This window comes from Cyphomyrmex costatus, unplaced genomic scaffold (assembly GCF_001594065.2).
Source record: "Cyphomyrmex costatus isolate MS0001 unplaced genomic scaffold, Ccosl1.0 scaffold18, whole genome shotgun sequence".
In the NCBI taxonomy this organism is placed as follows: Eukaryota; Metazoa; Arthropoda; class Insecta; order Hymenoptera; family Formicidae; genus Cyphomyrmex; species Cyphomyrmex costatus.
The window spans coordinates 61,759-85,138 of record NW_017275824.1 but is presented as its reverse complement, the minus strand read 5'-3'; the positions used below and the strand labels follow the sequence as shown (position 1 = coordinate 85,138).

At 31.9% G+C, this 23,380-nt stretch overlaps 2 protein-coding genes across 4 annotated transcripts in view; one reads left to right on the top strand and one right to left on the bottom strand.

The window, feature by feature from the left end:
- Dh31-R (Diuretic hormone 31 Receptor) overlaps positions 1-23,380 on the top strand; it is a 90,381-nt gene that overhangs the window by 43,407 nt on the left and 23,594 nt on the right. For all 3 annotated transcript variants that reach the window (XM_018537709.1, XM_018537710.1, XM_018537711.1), the window contains exon 5: positions 18,801-18,907. In XM_018537709.1, coding sequence (XP_018393211.1) covers positions 18,801-18,907 — 107 coding nt within the window. The remainder of the gene's footprint in view (positions 1-18,800; positions 18,908-23,380) is intronic.
- LOC108772216 (esterase E4) lies at positions 223-22,030 on the bottom strand. Its single transcript, XM_018537708.1, has 9 exons — positions 21,945-22,030; positions 7,509-7,653; positions 6,063-6,351; positions 3,984-4,169; positions 3,522-3,721; positions 2,652-2,823; positions 1,709-2,026; positions 460-604; positions 223-364 (listed from the first exon to the last, which is right to left on the bottom strand). Exons 2-9 carry the CDS (start codon positions 7,650-7,652, stop codon positions 223-225), a joined length of 1,596 nt encoding a protein of 531 aa, XP_018393210.1. The 5' UTR covers position 7,653; positions 21,945-22,030.

The window sequence follows — 23,380 nt, the reverse complement described above, 5'->3', positions numbered from 1 at the left end:
ATTTCATTACCTCTAGCATCTCTACGGGAAGGTAGTTTTAAGATGAAAAAAAGTATTTTTGAAAATTTGCTACAGAGAATATTTATTGTAAATGTTTATTTTTAAACAAAGAAAAAAAGATGCTAAAAGAAAATTAAATTTTTATAAATTAAATTTAAGATAACACACATTAAATACATCAGATAACGTTAGAATATTTTTTAAAGATTAATAATATGTTTTTTAAAGACTTTCCCAATCCCAGCGTTCCTTTCCTTTACGAAACGTTTTCATTTGTAGATTTAAATCAATATTTAAATAATTGTAGTCTTTGTTTTGCGAATCAGTTAGTGGTAACCATAAATTTGTAGTAGGTGTTGGATTTCTAAAAATTAGTTTGAATTAATATAGATACGTTTATAGTTACAATTAATAAATGTTTGTCAAATTTGTGTAAAATAAGAAAAAAAATTCTTGTACCCTGTTTTAGCAAAATCCGTCCACATTTGCACAAAATAATTTAATATTTTGTAATCTTTTGAACCAGGTTTATAACACAATTGATGAACCGTTTTTGCAATTTCTGGGAAAAATAAGAAACCTATATCCTCTGTATGACTCACTCCTGCAAAATATTGTTATATTAGTAAATTATTTTTAAAAATGCAAATTCATCATTTTCAAATTTCCTTCAAATTCTTAAGTTTTCTAAATATTTTTATATATTAATTTTTTTGTTACATAAGATATTTCTATTATTTTTATATACAATTTTTATAAACCAAACAGAATTGAATGTAATGATTGGGTATAAAGTTTCAGAAAAAGTAGCATTGCTAGTCAATAAAAATATCGGTCCGAATCGCCTCCGCCTAACGGAAGGACAACGGAGTCTCCCTCACCTCACCGTGCGCAGTCCAAATGCCGCACGATGTTCGAGCGACATTTGATCTGCGCGCAGGGCGGTGAGATGAGGGGGACAGCGGAAGGCGGAGGCGATTCGAAAATCGGCCGAAAGTTACATACACTTTATGTATGTTCACTTTGAACTGGAATTTTTAATTAATAATATATCAGTTACTTTTCGTGGTAATATATTATTATTAGATAAAAAGGTTTAAATTTTTGAGTATCTTTTTTTGAACATGGTTTGAACTTTCCATTTTTATGATATGATTTTTTTCGGATATTACTTACTTTTTAGAGTACAAATATATCACAAATATATATATTAAAAAATGATTTAAAAATATTATATAACAAAAGAGAGTGAAATACAGCGAAAGAGATGGGTTGGGATGGTGGAGGGGGGAGGGGAGGAGGTGCGGTGAGTCGAAGTTTGTGAGTGAAAGGTAAGACAGGAGAGAGGTGCATATGACTGCGGACAGAGAAGAAGAAGAAGAAGAAGACGTTACTTCATTTCTTATGAAAATCATCACTTTTCGACCACTTGTATGTGCAGAACAGCTTGACCGATTTAAAATTTGTTTAGCTCAAATTACTCGTGGCGATGCTACCTTTCAGGACATATAACGTTCGATTCAAAATTCTTTATATTTTAATAATTATATGCACTCGAAAAATGGACTTTGGTGGCTCGGGATAAGAGACTGTAGTGGCTTTCAGTTTTTGAACATAGCTGGAGACACTGCTCTGCGTCTCCTGATATTTGTACTTTTTGACATAAGATATATTATGCGGTTGTATTAATTAACTAACGACAATATACCTGGAAGTCCGATGTCTAATACTGTTTTCATAGATGAAGTTTCGCTCTCATAATCGAAATGATATAAGTACGTTGATTTGTAACCATCAGAAGACTTTTGCAGTTCAACTACATCCCTTATACCGCGTACGAAAAATTCATCTCCTAAGAAATACGAATAATTCATCAAAGTTTCCCGTGATATTTCTTTTTTTCCAAAATAGAAGGATCGTAATTCTTCGACGGTAGTTCCTATTTTAGGTAACGTGGATAATACATTTGCTAATAATCCGTTTTTAAAATCATTATTTAGTTTCTCTAAATCTTTGTCGCTTACATCTGAAACAATTTTAAAAATATTATTAGGTATATTGATCACTATTGACATATTGCTTGCTGAACGAATAATATTTCATGGGCATTTTGCTAAGAAATAATTGACTTCATAAAGTTATGGATAATATTTATCTTAAAAATAACACAATAAAATTTTTATTTTATTATAAAAATATATCAATTAATACATTCAAAACAATATGTATATTACTGTTAAATAAATATAAATAATATACATATTTTGTATTTTTTATTTAGTAGATTTAAATATTGGTGAACATACACAATCTATAAGAAAGCTATTTTAGAAGAAGTAATTATTTAATGTGTTGAAACATATATTTATTTTGAGATTTACTGAATTATTTAATAATTACAATTTTTATACGCGAACTTGATAATTGAGCAGTAAAAAGATTAATTTCTTAATATTATAATAACATTAAAAGTACATATTATGAAAATCTTTTTATAAATGTTAACAGCGTATTTGTTAATTATCAAAATTATATTATTTTTAATAGGTTACGCTGTAAAAATAACTCATGTAAAGAAATAAAAGGAGAACAATTAAGGATATATTTATTAAAAGCGTGCACGCATGCGACAAAATGTAATACTTTTCTACCTCCGAAAAAGTTGCTTTTTATAAGAAATATTCCCTCGTTACGAGTGAATCCTAAAAGGAAGGGTATTTGAGTCCCGCGGCTTAGATATTCTTTTGGATGTTCAGGAAAAACTGGATTCGGTGACTTGCTGTCCAGAGTGGGCGTGAAGCTTAGAGTAAAACTCAATCTCTCCTGGTGATATTATAAATGAAAAATTGTTCATCATATATATCAAAATTCTTAGAAAAAACCTTTTTAAATAAAGAAAAACATATGCCAAATGTATAAAAAGGTATCAAATATTATATCCTTCCTAATAAAATACGAATACGAAATAAATATAATTTATATCTGATTATTTCGTTTTTTACTCAAAAATATGAATAATATACGTAATTTATATGGAGAAATAATATAAAATATAGTATTGAGATATAATATTACTTAGATGGAGAATCATTACAGATAACAAATTTGCAAAATTACTAAATTAGTAAGCAATTATTAACACCTCTTCCTTGTTGAATTATTGCTTTTATACTATATTGTATATATCTACAGAGATTTTGTATTTATATTAATATTTTTGTTAATATAATTTACAAATCATTTCCGTACTATAAAAATATATTGATCGTGGAACATTGTGTTACAAGGCGACTCAGACACGTACACACGCCGAGTTTTCTTCACTATTATTCAGTTAATTTAATCACTTTCAGTTTGTCTCATGTGTTATAAAATTAACAGACTTTTTACAAATACGTTTTTTGAGTAATGAAATACTTGGATAATTGCATTTATTTCATATTCGTTTTTTATTTGGAAAGATGTAATATTCGGCATCGTTTTTATACTTGGAATGTATTATAAAATATTGAGATACTTACTGGTTCAGTAGCAATTGCAAATAGTGAATTTTCAATAAGTGATTTTGCATCAACCGTTTTTAAAAACTCGTATGCAACTTTTGGATCCGATGTGGTCCTTCCGAGTTTTTTGGCAAGCCTAAAACCTGCATCCGTCTGATCATAAAAGGCCCAAGGATTTAAGATGACACCGCTTTGTGCAATTATTTTATGGAATAAACCTGCAAGGTTTATCGTAGTGGAATTAATTCATAGATTCGTTACCGTAAAAAATCCTGCTTTCCTTTCTTTCTATTGTATTGACAATACGTAATCTTAGAATTTATCGACTTTTTAAAATGATTAATTCTTTGATGTTTTTGTCTGTATTAGTATTTAAATGTTTCCCTTAAAGAAAAAAAAAATCGACTTTAAATTGATTAATGAATCTATGATTGAATAGAATAGATTTGAGGAGTCTGTATCAATATGTAAATTGTATACCTTTTGCTAATGGAGATAGAGCTAGACAATGTACTATGGATGCTCCAGCACTTTCGCCAAAAATAGTGATATTTTCTGGATCTCCACCGAACGCCACTATACTTCTTTTTATCCATTTTAATGCCAAGATTACATCCTTCACACCTTGATTACCCGTTGCCACTTCGTCATTGAGATTCAGAAACCCTGAAAGCATATTGATTCTTTCTCTTATACCGTTGACATATTTTAGTTAAAAGTAGATTATTCTAAAATAAACAAAAAGAAAAGTATTTGTTTTAGAATTAATAAATCTTAGAATTATTAATTATGCGTGTGTACAGTATTTTTTAAGACTGTTATGTGAATATACAACAAATCATCTGTTATTAATAATTATCTATTTTCTGTAAATAATCTTTTGCTTTTGATAGCATTTCGGTCTTAGAAATATGCACATACTGTAATAAATAAAAAGAAATATCCCTTCTAACTTAATTGTTGATAATAAATAAATATATTTATTTGTTAATTATTTTTATTTTCTGTATTTTAGTACTCAATGATAAAGCAACGTCATTAATTTTGTTTAAAATAAAAAATATAAGTCTAAGTGTATGTATATATTTACCTCCTTTAAAGAAATTTGAAAAAAAAAAACACGAGTAACATACAAGAAATATAGAGGAGACCGGGACACCATAAATCACAAAAATTCAAACAGTAAAAAATACATTAACATGTAAGATTTTTGGTCTCAATTTTTTTATATAATTAAGGGATAATGTATTTAGATTTAAGATTTATTGAGCATTTTTCATAAATATTGATTTGTTTTTCAAATAAAAATAGAAAAAGAATTCTTAGAAATGATCCATGGTACCTCGGATGTGGGGTACCATGGATCAAAAACATATGTATCTTTAGACGACCTTCTTTTATATTTTCTAACCATTTTTATCGTATTTTCTGAAAGAATATGAAAGAATTTATATTGCCCAATTTTATCACGAAAACTTAACCTAATCCTGATCTGAATCGATGAGAACCTATCCAGACTTTGCAATTTATAACCATATTTATAAAGAGATTTATCTAATTACATTTTTATCATAAAGACACGCATAAAATACGATTACATAATTTTTTATGTATATTCCGTTCTGCTTTAAGCAAATTGTTCTAACCGCTTGTTATGCTGATTCTACAATAACGTCAAAGTAAACTATAAATGATTACCTGCACTGCAGAGAAAATGCGGAAAGATGTGTAGAATCACGTATGTAACTCGTAATAAGTATATTATACTTTGTAGAAATAAATTAAATTGAATCAATATCCGCTCAAATAAATTTTAAAAATTAAAAAATAATAAACCTCTTAGGTCAAGACAAATTGAGCTATACTGGTTGTTAGATATATATATATATATATATAAAATTATAATATTAACACTGATTTACGGAACACACACAAATGTGTGTTACCATCCGTATAGTTAAACATGTATGTAATTTCAATTGTCAAAATTAATTTGTTCATCTGAGCGATATTGTATGTTGAAAATGCGTATATTAATTCGAAGTTGATTGGTTTGTTTAATTTACATGGGGTTATTAACAGTTGATGAAGACTCTGTGAAGAAACATTCCGTATATCAGTGTTAATATTATTGTATAATAAATTTATATACATATATATATCTAACAACCAGTATAGCTTAATTTGCCTTGACCTGGAAGGTTTATTATTTTTTAATTTTTGTAGAAACAACGTCTAAGAACATAACTAATACAAATACAAAGCTTATAATAGTCTAGCTTCGATCTTAGTTATTTATATAATGTCTAAGAAATTTTGACAGGTAAAATAATCACTTTCGCACCACGCGAGATTCTTTAACAGCATGTGTACGGAAAGATAATGGAAGTGGATAATTACCATCTAGATATATAGTATGGGCAATTAAATAACAATCATATGATATCAATTGCACCAACCTAAACATTCTGGATTTCCCTAAACAGTCAATGACCCATAGTATCCCGTTACCCATAGGGACCCCCGGTCTTCCCTACATTTAAATAATGAATGACATACCTAAAGAGCTTAATCTATAATTTACGGTAACCAATACTACGTCTTTCTTCATGATGTAATCGGGACCATACCACGTTGGATCACCGGAACCTACAAAGTAGCCACCACCGTGTATCCATACCATTACCGATCGTTTTTGGAGGGGTTTGGTGTTCGTGGTGTAAACATTTAAATAGAGGCAATCTTCATCGCCTACAACTTTCTGTGTCGCAATATCTACTTGAACAGATATGTTTCCGTATTTCGAGGCATCTCTCTCACCAGACCATGGTTCCGCTGGCTTTGGATCCTAAATATAAGTATATAAATTATATTTAACATACGCGCGCGCGATATTTATTAAAAAAGTGGGTAATTATACAGTCCAGATAACAATTGGTGAGGGCTCATATTACTTTTTCAAGATCCCTGACCTCTCTTAGGCCGCACGACCTTCCTACGTTTAGGCCGCTACCTATACTCTAAATCTAACCTAAACACGACAGGTCGCGACGGTGTAAATAGCTGTAACCTCGCTTAGGTGAGGGTTCTTTTTCAAGATCCCTGACCTCTCTTAGGCCGCACGACCTATCTAGCTTTAACGCATGTAAACGCAAGCAGACGGCCTAAAGGCGTAAAGTGTACTAATAGATGGCTCTATCGTGAGCCCAATTAGCATACCATATTTAAGAAACATTTTTTAAATGTTTATTTAATGTTTTTACAACTATTTTACATTAAATAAATATTTAAAAAATATTTTTTAAATATGGTATGCTGATTGGGAGACTAAATGCGACCTACATTAGGCCCAAAAATATTATAGGTCTACATGCGGTAAACGCTCCATACGAGACCTTCCTTAGGTGGGGGTATAGATTAGGGTACAGGTCAGGCCGTTAGGTGTAAACTAGGCCATTATCTCGGTTCGTAGGGCTGAGCGATGCTTATTTCTGCTAGATTTTTTCGTTTCATGCAAAAACACGTCGAATAAGTCTAATTTCATTTTTGGACATATTCTGTATAATTAAAAAAAGTTTTATAAACTATATATCTTTGAAATCTTTTCGAATTTAATAATCTGCTGCAACTCTCGCCGGTTTACGTAAAGTAGCCACGGCAGACGGCAGTGTCGCTGCGCTTGGCGCCGAGACACTACCGTATCGTGTCTTCAGATTCTAGCGTAATTAATTCGTAAACATTTAAAGAAAATTGAGAATCTTCATTTCTTTTTCGTTTCTTTTTCTAAAGCTGGATTTATATAAGAACGCGAGTCGCCAGTCGCAAGTTTGTTGTCAGCCAATCCAATGCGTCAATTTTAAAAATGATGCTTGCGATCTACCACTTGCATTCTTATGTAGTTCGGACTTTATTCTAAGGAAAATCAGTTAAAGTTTATCTTTTTGTTGTTATTGAAATTAATTATATTGTGTCCTGATATAACAACAAATTAAGTACTGTACTTACCTTAAATCTGAGTTCTCCGACCGGAGGTTTGGCGTACGGTATTCCGCGAAAAGCCAAGTATTTAACATCATTACAACCATTTACGACGACGCCCTTCAATTTTCCTTCAGCCACTTGTATTCTTGTTTCATTCATCATGTACATCCTGAAAGAATAAGAATGAAAATGATATTTAAAAAATTATTTATTTTTTATATTTACAACTATATTTTGGAGATATTATTTTTATATGTTAACGAAGTCTGAAATATGTTAACTTAATAATACTAATATAATCTGAAATTAGCTTAATAATGGAATTTACTTAATTTAAATGGAATAATTTATAAAAATAAAAGTGTTTAATATATGTATGTACATATTGCGATATATTCGATAGTTTATAACTTTGTTATAATACATAGGTATATAATATTTATTTTTATATGTTGTATTTTTATTTTTATATCATTATATTATTTACGACAACTATTATATTTCAACTATTAAATCTTTGAAGTAGTCGCGATACTATAAGTTTTACTTTTTATCTCTGGTTTTAGATTATTCAAGTTGACGTTTTATAGACGTTTATATATACGTATATGTACAATGCGCAGTTTTATTTTAAAGGAACACAACTAGAAATGCTGTATATTGGAAAAGTGAGATGTCACAAATGTTTCCATTGTCTTGTCGCTTTGCAATTGCTTTTAATTCGTGATCAATCTGCAACAAAAGCGGTGATAATCGAATCATGTTCCCTGAATTGAACAGAGATATTGGACGGAACATGTGGGCCTCATCCTTGATGCGGTAGCGATGTAATCTTCATACCGTGTACGTTAATTCAGCAAAATATAATTAATCGGCATTGTTACCGTGGATTGCGTGTGCGCGCATTCAAGGGATCGTCGATCATAGCAGCTTTATTGCACGTCTTACTATTGGTATGAAATAGGACTATTACATTATTTTCCACGCGCATTATAAATGTAAATCTATCTATAAAATTATGAAAACAAATTTTGAAAAGACATAATTTTCCTCTAACGTCATTTACCTCGAGTAGTTTTGTGATATTGCTTTTTCACTCGATCTAAATCAACATATAATATTAGGTAAAGATATGACTGTCTGGTAAAGATAGACTTTCTGAACAATCTAATAGAAGTGGTTTGTACAATATTTGTATTTTTCCCATGATTCAAGTCCAAGTAATCTTTTTTGATTGTCCAAAGTAAAATATTATAACTCCTACACTTCAAAATTTTTGAAGTAAAATTTAACTCTAAAGAATACAATCTCATTCTTAGAAATTGATAATTAAGCCACCATTTTTTAATATTGGCTTAATATTTGTCACTCCTCTTGACTCTTTAGAATTAGATTTCACTCCAAATTTTTTAGAGAGTAGCTTAAGTAATAATGAAAATTAAAACTCATAATAAATCACGTAACAATGAAAGATATTTTAAAATATTTGAATAAATGACAAAATATTATCAAGTAATATATAATACAATTTGAAAAAAAAAAGCAGATTAATATTAGATGAAATAGGAATAATAATAATCATTGCAAAATAGATACCATGACAGAAGAATCTTAAAAAGAATCTTAAAAAACAAACAAAATTTATTTGCACTCCTGCACGTTCATAATATGGTAAACCGTGATAACAGACTTTAATGCTTTGTTTTTATTTTCACGTGGCTCAGATAGTGGCCTTTGTCACTATTTAACGTGTAATAGTGTAATACATGACTACGTGTTACACACTACATACAGTGCTGGACTATACAATACTGTGCATTGATGTTAGGACAGAAATGAAAGCAACCATCAATGAGAAATTCATATCGCTTTGATATCATATACATAGTAAGTGTGTTTTATATTTTAAATTCCTAAAAATTGAATGTTTTATATAGCATACGTCATTATTTTTTTTTTTTAAAGAATGACAACATGTAGAATTAGTATAATCAGCTGAATTATATAAAGCATTAAAACAACTGATAAAGAATTGAATATGATAATAGTAGTCGTTTGAAAATGACTACAGCCTTTATTTAATTAAAAAATATAAATCCATTCATTTCAATATATCGATTTTTTATATTTTATAAAACGAATTTATAAAATTTAAATTTATTAATAATAATTTTTTTGCATTTATTTTGCATTTAAATAAAAATATCAATCTCTCTTGACAGCTGGCAACTTTTTCCTATTTTTTCTTCATTGCAAGATTCTTGTTGAAAGAGAAGATGTTCATTTAGAAAGGTATCTCTACAGAAATATTACTAACAGGAAACCAACTTTCCCGCACTGTACTCTATTTTGATATATTAATCTTCATGTTTTTTATTCATCTTAAGGTGCACTATAAAAATTTTTTATTTACATATTTTTACATATTGAATTTTAAATGTTACTATGCATTTTTTTAATGTAATATTTTATTTTTTTTATGGAAATTAAAGAAGCATCGAAACGTTAAATGTAAAAGCTACATTGGATTAATACTTACTGAGATGCTAGTTGCAATAGAAGATTGCGCTTTCACCGAAAAGAACATTCTTATATATATATATATATATATATATGTATGTATATATCAGACAATTTAATACTTTCTTCAATAACACTATTATATTCAAATACGTATTGAAAGGTGTATGCTACTGGCTGCTTCGATCCTAGCTACATGAGTGCAATAGTTGCTTGTAGATAAGGCTTTTTTTCTAACTACGATGGATCAATCACGTGATCGATAGTACGATAATAGAAAGAGACAGCCTCGTTCATAGTCAACTATTATAGTCTAACCGTTTATTGAAGTGGATTTGCACTTTCTAGAATATATTTGAGATCAGTGAATAATAACTAGAGTTCAGACGTTCGGGCTCGGTTACAGGGGGGGGGTGGGCTCCGCGCGGAGAACCGCTGGCGCGCGGCGCAGTGGACTCAATGTAAACAAAGCACGAAGAGTTTTTTTCAAGCAAGCGTCTCACTCGCGCGCAGCGGTTCTCCGCGCGGAACCCATGACCGAGCCCGAACGTCCGAACTCTAATAATAACACTGTTATTCCCGAATAGAGATATGAGAAAAAAAGAATACTCAAAAATTTAAACCTTTAATTAATAATATATCAGTTACTTTTCATGGTAATATATTATTATTAGATAAAAAGGTTTAAATATTTGAGTATCCTTTTTTGAACATGGCTTGAACTTTTTATTTTTATGATATGATTTTTTTCGGACATCATTTACTTTTTAGAGTACAAATATATCACAAATATATAAAAGAATGATTTAAAAATATTATATAACGAAAGAGAGTGAAATACGGCGAAAGAGAGGGTGGAGTGGGTGGTGGGGTAGGAGGAGGGGCGGGGGAGGAAGTCCGGTGGGTCAAAGAAGGTGAAGGTGTTAGTGAAAGGTGAGAGGGGATGTTAGAAAGTTTTAATACGGTCTTGAATGCGGGCAGAGAAGAAGGAGAAGGAGACGTTTCTTAATTTTTAATTAAAATCACCACTTTTCGACCGCTTGTATCTCCAGAACGGCTTGACTGATTAAAAATTTTTTGGCTCAAATTACTCGTGGCGATGCCGCCTTTCAGGACATATAACGTTCGATTCAAAATTTTTTTATATTTTAGTAGAACAGATTAATTAAAGTATTTTCCATCGCTGGCTACTACTTTTTCCCATCTCTCAGGCAATTTTCGAATTCCATCTCGAAGGAATGACTCGTCTTTGGAGACGATTAGCTTTTGGAAAATGGACCGAACTAATTTGTACTCCCAATAATTGTTATATACGAAATAAATAGAATTACAACTAATAAATTGTAGAAAAATGTTACCTCATGTGTGTGAGATGTGAGTTTTAATTCTATCTTGTCGTGCAATCGGTAGATTTCTGTCTTAAATGATATCTCGAATAATTAATCACTATCTTCCAGTATTAAATTTCTAAACTAAAAAAAATTGTTTGCTGCAGCCAATTAAAAATATATATCATATTCAACTATAATCTTTTTTTCAGTGTATAAGAATTTACCAATCGTTTAAGTAAATGTACCTACAATTTCACGATTCATTACTTAATGACTAAAATCCGAATAAATCTATCTATTTTACATCACATCGTAAAAAATAGTATTAAATTATACCAGAAGGTTTGCGGGTTATCGCCGCGTCAGCGGTATGTGATGTATCAGAGCACCCCTCGCCCTGATGAAATGAACGGCATGATTCACGAAACATTGGCATCAATAATGAAAAAAGACACGGCGATAATCCGCAAACCTTCTGGTACAATAATTGAAGAAAATATCCGTGAAAGCCTCAAATGCGTAAATAGTATTAAAGAAATTATAAGATATATAAAATTTACAAAAGCAATTCGATTACAAAAATTGTGTAGTGCTCAGTGCTTATGTCTACTGCTGGAATATAATAGGAATAAAAGGAATAAAATTTAAAAATATATATACTCATATTATGTCTCACATCTCTATGTTTTATTCTAATTTTTTTTACCTTTTGTGTAGTTATAAGTCTTTTCTAATTTCAAAAGTTACAAAAAAAGTTATGATATATGGACAAAACATTAAATAAACTTTTATACACAATCAATAGGAAATATAAGCAATTTTTTGCTATTTCAAAAAATCAAATATATTAATAAAGCATAAGCTTTGTATATATCTCTTTAGTTGTGTATATGTGTATGTGAATCTTTAAAATTTACTATTTTCGAAACAAAAAAATAAAATTGATATTGGTACTAGGAATCTTTCATTCAATCTCTTTCTTCTTTTTACGTGTTGAGAAAGAAGAAATTATCTGGTAAAATGGAACATCTTAGATATAGTCCGCTTCTCTCTACTTTGGTGCTTAATGGATCGCGCTATATATGTCTAGCTAAAAAGTTTTTAGGCTATCAAAGACGAAAAATCTAATTGCATAAAAAGCTTGAATCTTATTGAACTCTTTTTGTATCCAAACATTATAAGCATGCTTTAGTTGTAATATTTAACTTTCATTACGCAAAGTCAATAGTAGCAAGCAGCTTGTCAAAAACATCCGTCGTATCACAAAAATTATCACAGTTGCTTGCTGAAAATTTTTTGTAAATTTACTGAATATGAATCAACAGAAATATGTCGTCAAATTTTAAATATATCAGTTTCTCAGACGATTTACAATACTTTGTGGAATTGCATTTTATACATGGAGAAGGATAGTACTTTTAGAGTGACATTTCGCCAAGTACAGCTTTGGTCTCGTCCTCGTAAAAAGGCTAATATAATTGACGAGAAAATAGGTCATTCTGTGTGATGTTTAGGAAAGGAATCTTATAGTATTTTGCGGAAACTAAATAAAAGTAAACAAAATGTAAATAAATCAACTGCGAATAATATATCTCTCCGTTAAAGCTTTCCGCGCGTTAAGGGAGCAAAAAGAAATAAAAACGAGCAACGTGCAACGTGACCGTTGGAAAGTGCATATTTACGTACACTAATGTGTTTAACAAACGCACGATTATACTATAAAGATAACTATTCCATTTTAATATTATATCATTTTATTATTATTTTTGTAAATGTATTGAGGAAGACAAATGATATCTAATTTTATGATTGACCATTGTATTGAGATATTTATGTCAGAATTTAATTAAGGCGCAATACGCAAAATATTGTACAAATTTTTTATTTCGGAGTTTTTACAACAAATAATGTCGAATGCAGCCATATAAATTTTACGATAGTTTATACGGATAACTAAATGTTGTAAAAATCCGATAGCATTGAAGCGAATATCGATTAGCTCTACGTTAAAATGTAAGTACTCTCGACGTTATTCCCCAAAACGGACGCGGTTCTAAATCTAACTTAATTCTCAATAAAAAATAAAGATTCGATAACCACTCAAGGAGTTTAATTTTACATGATCTAAATGCTACGCATATAAAAGTAGATTGGACAACATTTAGCTAATATTTTTAAAATCCATTTTTTAAATATTTTAGAATAAGTGTCTTACGAAATTATGTGTTTTTGTGAGATAAAAATCTCAGTGAATATATTTAACAGTACCTAAGATGGTAGATGTGTCGTCTTTTCCAGATATTGAGAACTATAATGCAAACACTAATTAACTCCTTTTCTTGATTTCTGATCAGCGCTGCTAAACACTCGCTATAACCTCGAATGGATGAAGCGAATAGAATCGTTTACACATGAGATCGTTCGAGAACGTTATCGATCCTTTATAGTCAACACCGACGTCAACATAGCGCGATGTATCGGCGAAACAACAATCGGAACTTTCACGCGAGCACTATGAAGATATTAACAAAGTTTCACCAAGTTGTTCGATTCAGCTAAAAGTATTTGATATCCAAGATATTGAAGTATGATATCGATTCGCGGCTTGCATTATCTATCAGATTATTAAATGTACCTATACGGTTGCATAGTATAAAACTTGCGAACGAGCAAATTTGCTATCTCTAGATAAACCCTTTTTATCTTTCTTCGGACTAGTCATTTAGTACACAATATGTACAATTATTCTCTCTCGACTGTGAACAAATGGTTGCCTGATTGCATGACTCGCGAACCGGGGTCGCTTCTTTTCGGAGGAAAAATATTCCGATACCAAACTTTTTCCTTCGGCGTTTCGTAGACTCTTGTTTCCGTCAAAACTTGCGAAGTGCATCACCAGCTGCTGCAACGAAACTAAAAAGGAGTTTAGTTGCTTTAACTTAACTGAATCCATGGAGAGAGATTTATTGAAGTAGGGAAGAAGAAGAAAAAAAAGAATTTTTAATAAAAATATAAGATAAAAAGAACATAAATAAAACAAGAATATTGGTCGAGATATACTCAGTAAATTATCAAAAAGGATTTTCTTAACATTTTTCTATATACGACTATATTTTTCAGATATATATATATATATATTATAAAAAATATATACGAGAGCAAGTCAATAAGTTCTTAGAAAATCTGTCAGAGGGCACTCGCAGTGTCATGTTATATATCTTACTTTTTGTCTTTGACAAGTAGCATCTTTCAGCTGATTACCGTCAAATTTTGAGTGAAATTCATTGAGAGGTTTTATTTCTATAGACGATTAAAGCGAACAACCTTTATATTTTTTTTGCAAAATGGAAAAAAACGAGTTTCGTACAGTAATCAAACATCTACATATGAAAGGTTTAACGCCGAAAGAAATCAAAGTCGAGTTGGATAATGTTCATAGCACATCTGCGTTTGCGACTGTATACAATTGGATGAATGAATTTAAACGTGGTCGTACATCCACATGTGATGCACCTCGTTCGGGACGTCCAATTGAGACTGCTACGCCAGAAATCATCGATAAAGTCCACGATATTGTTTTGACTGATCGACGAGTGAAGGTGCGCGAGCTTGTTGAGACCATAGACATATCACATGGCACAGTGATTTCAATTTTGCTCGAACAATTGGTTATGAAAAAGCTATCGGCGAGATGGGTGCCGCGTTTGCTCACTGTGGACCATAAACGCGACCGTGTGACGATTTCAAAACAATGTTTGGAGATGTTTCAACGTAATCCATTATCGATATGAATTTTTGCATCGATTCATTACTATAGATGAAACATGGATCCATTACTTTACACCCGAGGCGAAGGAACAATCAAAACAATGGACTTCACCGGGCTGAACCAGCTCCAAAGAAGACAAAGACCGTGAAGTCGGTCGGAAAGGTGATGACCACAATTTTTTGGGATGCACGCGGTATAATTCATATCGATTCATAACTTCCGTCGAAGCAAACGATCAATGGCGATTACTAAGCAGCTTTATTGTATCGTTTCAATAACATTTTAAAGAAAAAACGTCCCCATTTGGCAAAGAAGAAAGAGCTCTTCCATCAAGACAATGCATGGGTTCACACGTGCCCGGCACCGATGGTCAAAATTCAAAACACTACGAATTCCGCTACGAATTTCTTCCCAAGCAGCGCTGGGATTCGCCAGATTTAGCGACTATTTCCTGTTTCCAAAACTGAAGAAATGGTTCGGAGGAAAGAGATTCACCACCAGAGAGCAGTTCATCGCCGAAACAGAGGCTTATGAAACAGGGCCTTGAAGGGTTGGACAAATCATATTATTCGGACAGCTTGAAAAAGTTGGAGAATTATTGGATCATGTGTATCGAGCTGAAAGGAGACTATGTTGAGAAATAAAAATAAATCGATGAAAAAAAAATGTTTTACTATGTTTTTCTAAAAACTTATTAACTTGTCCTCGTATTTTTATAGATAATACTGTAATCCAATACGGGAACAAATGAAGGTATTAAATATACGTGAATTTCATTGCTAATGGTCATGTTCAGCAGACTCAACTGTTGCGGAGCGGATCCGTGAGCGCTCACGGATCCGCTCCGCAACAGTTGAGTCTGCTGAACGCGACCAATGATACAATTAGCAACACGATTGCAAGTCTAAACGAAGCTATGGAATGAAAATAATTGCAACAGCTAAAATAGCTCTGCAGGTTTAAATTGCTTCCACGACGCGCGGTTACGTAATTTGGATATATTTGAGGGAAAATTGATTTCCCTCAAAGGCGATATGCTGTGCACTGTTATACCAGGATACAGCTTTGGAGTTTGGACATGCCCGGGTAGAATTGCAGCGATCCGTGTGTTCTAATATTCCGTCGTTGTCGCAAGCAAGTTGCGCCGCATTATTCACCCACGTTGTATCGCGATGCATTTGTATTATATGTACGAGAAACGCTATTCTGCTTTTGCGCCATTTGCGACGAATTACGGTATACTATAATATTCGAGAAAAGGCTTGCATCGTTCAGACTTTCTTGCGTGCGATCATTTCTCGCGGTCGCATCTTTGTAATGTACTTTTCCCCATAACTCTCTTTACAACGACCGGAGTTTAATCGCTGCTTTACGCTCACCGACACAATCATTTATTGTTGGAGTGATTTCTCTCTTGTGTGTATGCACGTAGTATTTTCAAAATAACTCATTGAAAAACTCTTTTAAATATATTATTCTTCGCCATCTAAAATGTATGTATTACACTATTCACAATTGTACAATAGAAAGATAAATAGAAAAATATAGGATACAGTGTTTTAATTTAATTAAGAGTTTTAATTTAAATAGAACATTAAAGATATGGATGGTAAGATCACATCACAGAATGTAGAATAGTGATGCTTTCCAATAATAAACACACAGTGTGACACAATGATCATTTTATCTTTATTTGACATTGGCAAACAACAAGAATGTAATGAGTCACTGTTACATCCGTGTCTCTTTCTGGACAGCATCTCTAGTCCTTATATATATGTATGTTTAAAAAAATACATTTCTAATTCTAATATTTACAAAAGCGCACAAAGAGTATATGCGAACAAATAAATTTTTCATCACGCGTACGCGTGATGAAAAGTTCTATATGCAACGAGTGGGAGTTTATATTCGCTTCGCTCATACGCTCGCGCCCGTCGCGCAATGAACAACTAATTCCCACTCGTTACACAATGTACTATTAAATAACGCTCGTTAAATTGCACAACAAATAATAAAAATTAGAACAACCAATTAATTGAGGTGTTAAAAAATGTAATACGTTAATGTAGTTTAGTTGAAAAATTCAAAAAATTTGTATGACTTTGGTATCTCTACCATCTACAATATTTTTCTCATCTTTGTACATATTTTACAAATTATACATATTATGTATGCCCATTTGAGAATCAAGCATTGCGTCATTCTATTTGTGGGAACTAAAGATCAGAGATCGCGTGCTTCGGGCAAGCAGAAATGTAATTACACAGATTAGCTTTTCTTGTGTACACTCCGGATATTTACTCGTACCTTATTAGCTAATTAAGTCTGGAAAAGAGCGCAAAGAGGACATTAAAATGCTAAAAGGTTTTACGCGAATTAAAGTACATTTCTCCCAAAGATAAGTTGAACCAGGTGTTTCGTAGAAGTGGACTTCAATTTGCATTTTGTTTTATCTGCGAACTATGAAACCGCGCATTCGTAGAAGGGAATAATCCCGCTTCTCTATCCGCTTAATGGATGGACTGTCGGCTCTTGATTCTTGATGCAACGCCGCTAGCGTAGTTTTTGCAAACTACTCTGCATCGGAAAATTTTAAATTAGCTTGTTGTTTCACTGAAAAGTTTGAACGAGTTTCGACAAGAAACGAACGTAACTTTGTGGATGATTACGCAGATAACGTCAAGAGATATATATATATGTATATATTTCTTCTTCCATCTTTACTTTTCTCTTAAACAACAATATGCTACGTTGAAATTATATTAACCACACACACACACACACACACACACTGACAGTAGATCTCAATCAAAATAATTATTGTAAATAATAAGAACATAATGAAAATGTGTATAAAAAAATATATTATAAAAGTAATATCCAAATGCAGATATCCATAGTTCCGAATAGGACATCCGTATGATATCCATGGACGTCCATTTTATGTCCATGAACATGCGGACTTAAATTGGAATGTCCTTGGGATGTCCAGTGCTATCTGGGATTCTTATACGTATAGTTCTTTTTGTTAGACATAAAAAAATTTTCCATAAATTATGATAATTTCAAATATTAATACAGTAATAAATATTAAGATACAAATACTAAATAAAATAAATATTTTTATTCACTAACTGCAATCGCAATTATAGCGAATACAACTATTTTTATTTATTATTTACTTACATAAATCAACAACAAAATTGTACAGGACATGTAAGAGTCAAATTCAAGTTTCATTAATTACAAACATATACATATAATCTATATAATAAAATTTGTTACATTACATTACAGTCATTGCACGATATGACATGTTTTGGCCTCAATATCGAGCCATCCTCAGATATTACAGACAATTTGTAATGTTGAAATCATATTCCAGAACAAACGTTGTGATGAATGTTATGAAAAAATCATTATTCATGATATTAACGATATTAATCAAGATCGAATCAGATGAGTATTTCGGCAGAGTAACGGAAATTGCTTTCGAACAATTGGACAATCTGTTTTTGAGAATCTCACGATATTCTAATGAAATTATTTTCATAATGTATAAGCAAGAAATGTCACTCTGATTTCAACTCACCAGCTTGGCCACGATGATATGAATCAACATTTTGAATAAATGTTCGACAATATCAGTCATAATGATCGTGAAAATTGATATTTCAATAATTTCTGTTACAGTGATGGCGCATAAATACTGCGAGCTGAATGGCACGTGGTTTCGGCATCCTGAATCAAATCAAATATGGAGCAATTACACAACTTGTGTTAATCTACAGGATCTGAGCGTGAGTTATTTCTTAATGTATTTATCTCCGTTTGTGTATAAATTAAAGTAGCTGTTAAAATTCTCTCTTACCTCGTCAGAGAGATGGAATACATTTGAGAACTTCAAATAAATTAGAGTAACAAGGCCAAAGAGCCAAGCCAGTTGTTGATGCTTACAGATGCAATATATTTACAAAAGTGAAATTAAAAATAAAAATAAATATAAATAACAAACGTTTCGACATTTGAGAACACTGCATGCAGCAATCGCGTAAAAGCGATCTTTGAAGATATTTGAAAAATTTGATGGTTAAAACCATTGGACGGGAGAAGGAAGGGCTTAGCCCTCTGGGAAATAACATACAAGTTTTCATACACGCGTCCCAGTTACATTCTCTCTGTCTCATTGCGAGACATCGCCGTTCTAACACGGATTTGATTCCGCGTTATTCCGCCTGAAGGCTCACGATCAGCCACAATTCGTATATTCTCCAAGAGCTAATATCGTTTGAACGAACGGGATACGTTTGTTGAAATATTTGAAAGACACGCACATTGCGTCCGACAGGGAGGCTATTACTTATTTTGCATCACAACGTTGCACAGAAGAACAATTTCAGCGATCACGCGACCTCGCAATCTGCCTTGCAACGGGCGATACGATACGGCGTCTGTTACATATTATTATTCGTTTGAGTATCAACCGATATTTTGGCCATTTTAAATAATGACATTACAGCGAGAGCGAGAGAGAGGTAAAAAAAAAAAGATTTTCACGATTTATTTTTGAAGAATTGATTTCTCGTCTCTACAATTGTCACGGTTTGATGAAACGGATTTATGACACGCGCACCGGAAGTTTCAGTAAGACGACAACGCGAAGTATTGAAATGAAACAAGCAATGAAATTGTTCTGAATTTCCCAACTTCTATCAATACGCAAATCCTTTTAAACATTATCCTTTTAACGTCCAGTATCTGTCGAAGTATTTCCGATATCAAAACCGTTTAAGCGATTTATCCGTCGAGACAGATAGATTTTATAATACGACGTACGTGTCGCTGGCTACGCTCTTTAAAGATTTTTTTGACACCGCTCTTTTATTACATTAGATTAATGTCGGAAAGCAACATGCTTTGACGCATACGAGACAGTACGATAAAATACGATGAAGTGTTTCCCGCGTTTCCCGCTTGCGAGAAGCTGCTTTTACGATAACATCATCCTTGTCAACCGTTCTCGCCGCGCTCTATTCATTAGGACCTGCTTCATTTTGGTACCGATACACGTAGCGTGATTATCCTTTAGCATGTGACCCGTCATAACCGCGCTCGTCGAAGCCGCTTTCTCTCGCTCGGTGTATCCATCACGAATATCCATCGTGAAGACATTCACTTCTAACACGCGTTGACATGTCAATATCGATATCTGTGTCATTTTCGCCGCAACGTTAATTGTTAAAATTGCGAACATAATGGCTACGTTCAGTAGAAAAACCAGCTTTGCAACAGTTTTGTAAAATATGATTGCTCTTGCTCTTAGTTCCTCACTGGTTCTAAATATATAAATCATCATATTCAAGAATTTTTTAATCGTTTTTAAATCGAGTTCTTACAGCAATCGTAAGATGCTATCGTAAGATCAGACGAAGACAAATTCGAGGTACCAAGAATAATTTTTGCGATAGGATGATTTGAAAAAAATGAGAAACGGTTTAATGATTTGATAGCACTATTGGTACAAATAATGAAACGAGATAATTTTTTAAGAAAATTAATGATTAATATAAACTTAGAAAAAGAGAACTAAAAGAAAGTGATATAGGAAGATAAAAAATGTGTCCTTAATTTAATAAGAAAAATTGAAATATCGCGCACGATTTGATCCTTTTTTTAAAAAATAAATAAATATATATATTCGGATATTTGATTATCTATACGATTCTTACATTTTATTTAGTTTAACTAATTAGAGATCGAACTTTTCGAGCTGTAATCAACAATATATAACGAGTATTTCGCAATCGCATCCCAATTTTCTACTCTTGTGTATGTCAAATGAAAATTAATTTAACACTAGATAGCCTCGAGTGCTCTTTCGTATAATTGCAGTTTAGAGGCGATACCTACATTAAGCCAATTCGCACGGTCATTCATATAATGTGAGGGATTTGTCGTAGGAAGCACAATAGTGATCATATTTTACGATACTTTATGAACATTGATAAGACGCGTACTTATCTTTCGGGTCTAGAAAATGAGGGCAGATAACTTAGTGGAAAGCTCGGGAGGATATATTTTTGCATGTACCACAGCTACCATTCTTGTCCAGCTATGTAATGTGCCTGAATAATTTATATCTGAGTAATCTTCTTGTTTACTTAATCCTTCTAGTCTGGACAGCTATTCTATGGAACACGAAATTGCGAACGGATTCATTAGACTCTGTTAATGATATTCCGTCGTCGTAACCGAGTTACCTTTGTCGCGCCCTTTCTATCTCTTTTCTCTCTCTTCTTTTTTCTTTTGCAAATTACATAGTGATATATTTGCCTCTCGCAGAAATGGCGGTCTATTCCAGAGTTTTTAATTCACACGTGATGACATGAACTGAATTCTCCTCGCGTATATGTAACGTTGTACGTTTAAATGAAACCGATTCTTTGCGCTCGTAGTGTTGCGATGGTGCGACAAAAGCTTTTGTATTCATTCCTATACATGATGAACGTTTACGTATCATCATTGATTCGTAATTCTAACGTATTTCTAACATCTACAACATCTGGACTCTAAGATAAATATTCCTAGTAAAACTAGGAAACGGTTTATGCAAATAAATACACTTAAAATGCATTGGATAGTAATTGTATACTCGCAATCTCGTTCTCTGAAAACATGTAAATTGATTGAAATTCTCATCGTCGTATCAGCCCGTTCGCTTTTGTTTGGCAATTACTTTAAAAGGAAATTATTTGCAGCGCATTTATTATCTAAAAGCCTTGTTTATGAAATTGCATAAAATACAGTGTAACAGAAAATGTGCATGAATTTACTTACGTATTTCAATACCGTTTAGTGATATGCGACTTTTTTGTTCCAAGAGAAAAAAAAGGTTTGCATTAAAAAAATTCCAGAAATTGATGCGACAAACGTCTATTACACTTTTAGCAAGTAGAAGAAACTGAAAACAACTAGCAGTTGCACAACTTAGTTATATACAGTTTGCTATGAAATGTCACGTAATGTTGGCATGACATTGATTATTTCTCGTATATACGAGATTACATTTTAATTATAGTTTGTAATTCAAATAGCAGTTAAAATTAATTTATGTGACAGACGTGTTGTCGCACTTTTAGTAAGGACAAGAAAGAACTGAGAACAAAAGAGATGTACAATTTGATTACATAAAATTTGCAACAAGCTATTGTATTGCATGACGTTGCACTGTGTTATACTAGATGTTGTACTAGTTACCTTGTTAAGTAAACGCCGTTTGCATTAACTTGTATTTTAATGATAAACAAGATTTCGCTATCTATTCGTAGCTCTGAAAGTTAATTCTTGAAAATTCTGAACTTCCTTTTATATTCTGTGCATGAGAAGCAAGTGATCCAAAATTTTCTCTTAAACTTCCAATCCTAAATTATTACAGAGATAAATTATTACAGAGATTAACTGATGGCAGGCAAGCACAAGAGAAAATTAAAAGTATTTTCATTACATTTAGTTCAGAGAACTCCTTTAACTCTTCGTATAACACATTGTAGAATCATTATTTAGAGTATTTGAAATAAATAATAATTAAAGAGTCTCTCTCTCTATATTTTAGAAGACATCAATTTTCTTTTTTTTTTTTTTTTAATTTTTAGGAAGTATTAGGTATATATTCGGAAAATATTTTAAATTTCGTTGAAATTGATGAAATTATAAGTTATTGAATAATGATATATGACTTTAAAAAATGGTGTGTTTCTGATACAACATACAGTTAAACATGAAACTTAAAAAATTCCTGCAGCAATCATTATTTATTATTTCTCAAAAAATTCCTAAAAATCATCAATCTTTTGAGTTAGAGTAGAAAAATATTTCAATGGATGAACAACGATCGATGCATTATAATTCGTGTTGTATAAACATTCATGCAACTAATGCACTTGCGTCTAGAGAAAATATATTGAATATGTTCCATTTTACATTACATATGTAATTGACATATCTATACATAAATTATAGGTATAAAATAGCAACTTTTCGCGTTAATAAATTGCTTTTTTGAATATTTCAGAGCTTAAAAGGTATCTCCTTTTCGTTCCTGATTTTGAATGAGAAGAATATTAGATTTTATAAATCATCAGGAGACGCGGTAGTGTTTCCGGCCATGTTCAAAAACTGAAAGACACTACAAAAGTCTCTTATCCCGAACCACCAAAGTCCATTTTTGAAGAGGGGGGGGAGGGGGGGGGGGGGCATAACTACTAAAATATAAA

Coding starts and splice junctions, on each gene's coding strand:
- LOC108772216 (XM_018537708.1), bottom strand. CDS start 7,652: ATGTACATGATGAATGAAACAAGAATACAAGTGGCTGAAGGAAAATTG. Junction 2,027..2,651: donor AAAAAGCAACTTTTTCGGAG/GTAGAAAAGTAT, acceptor AAATTGTTTCAG/ATGTAAGCGACAAAGATTTA. Junction 365..459: donor ACGGATTTTGCTAAAACAGG/GTACAAGAATTT, acceptor ACTAATTTTTAG/AAATCCAACACCTACTACAA.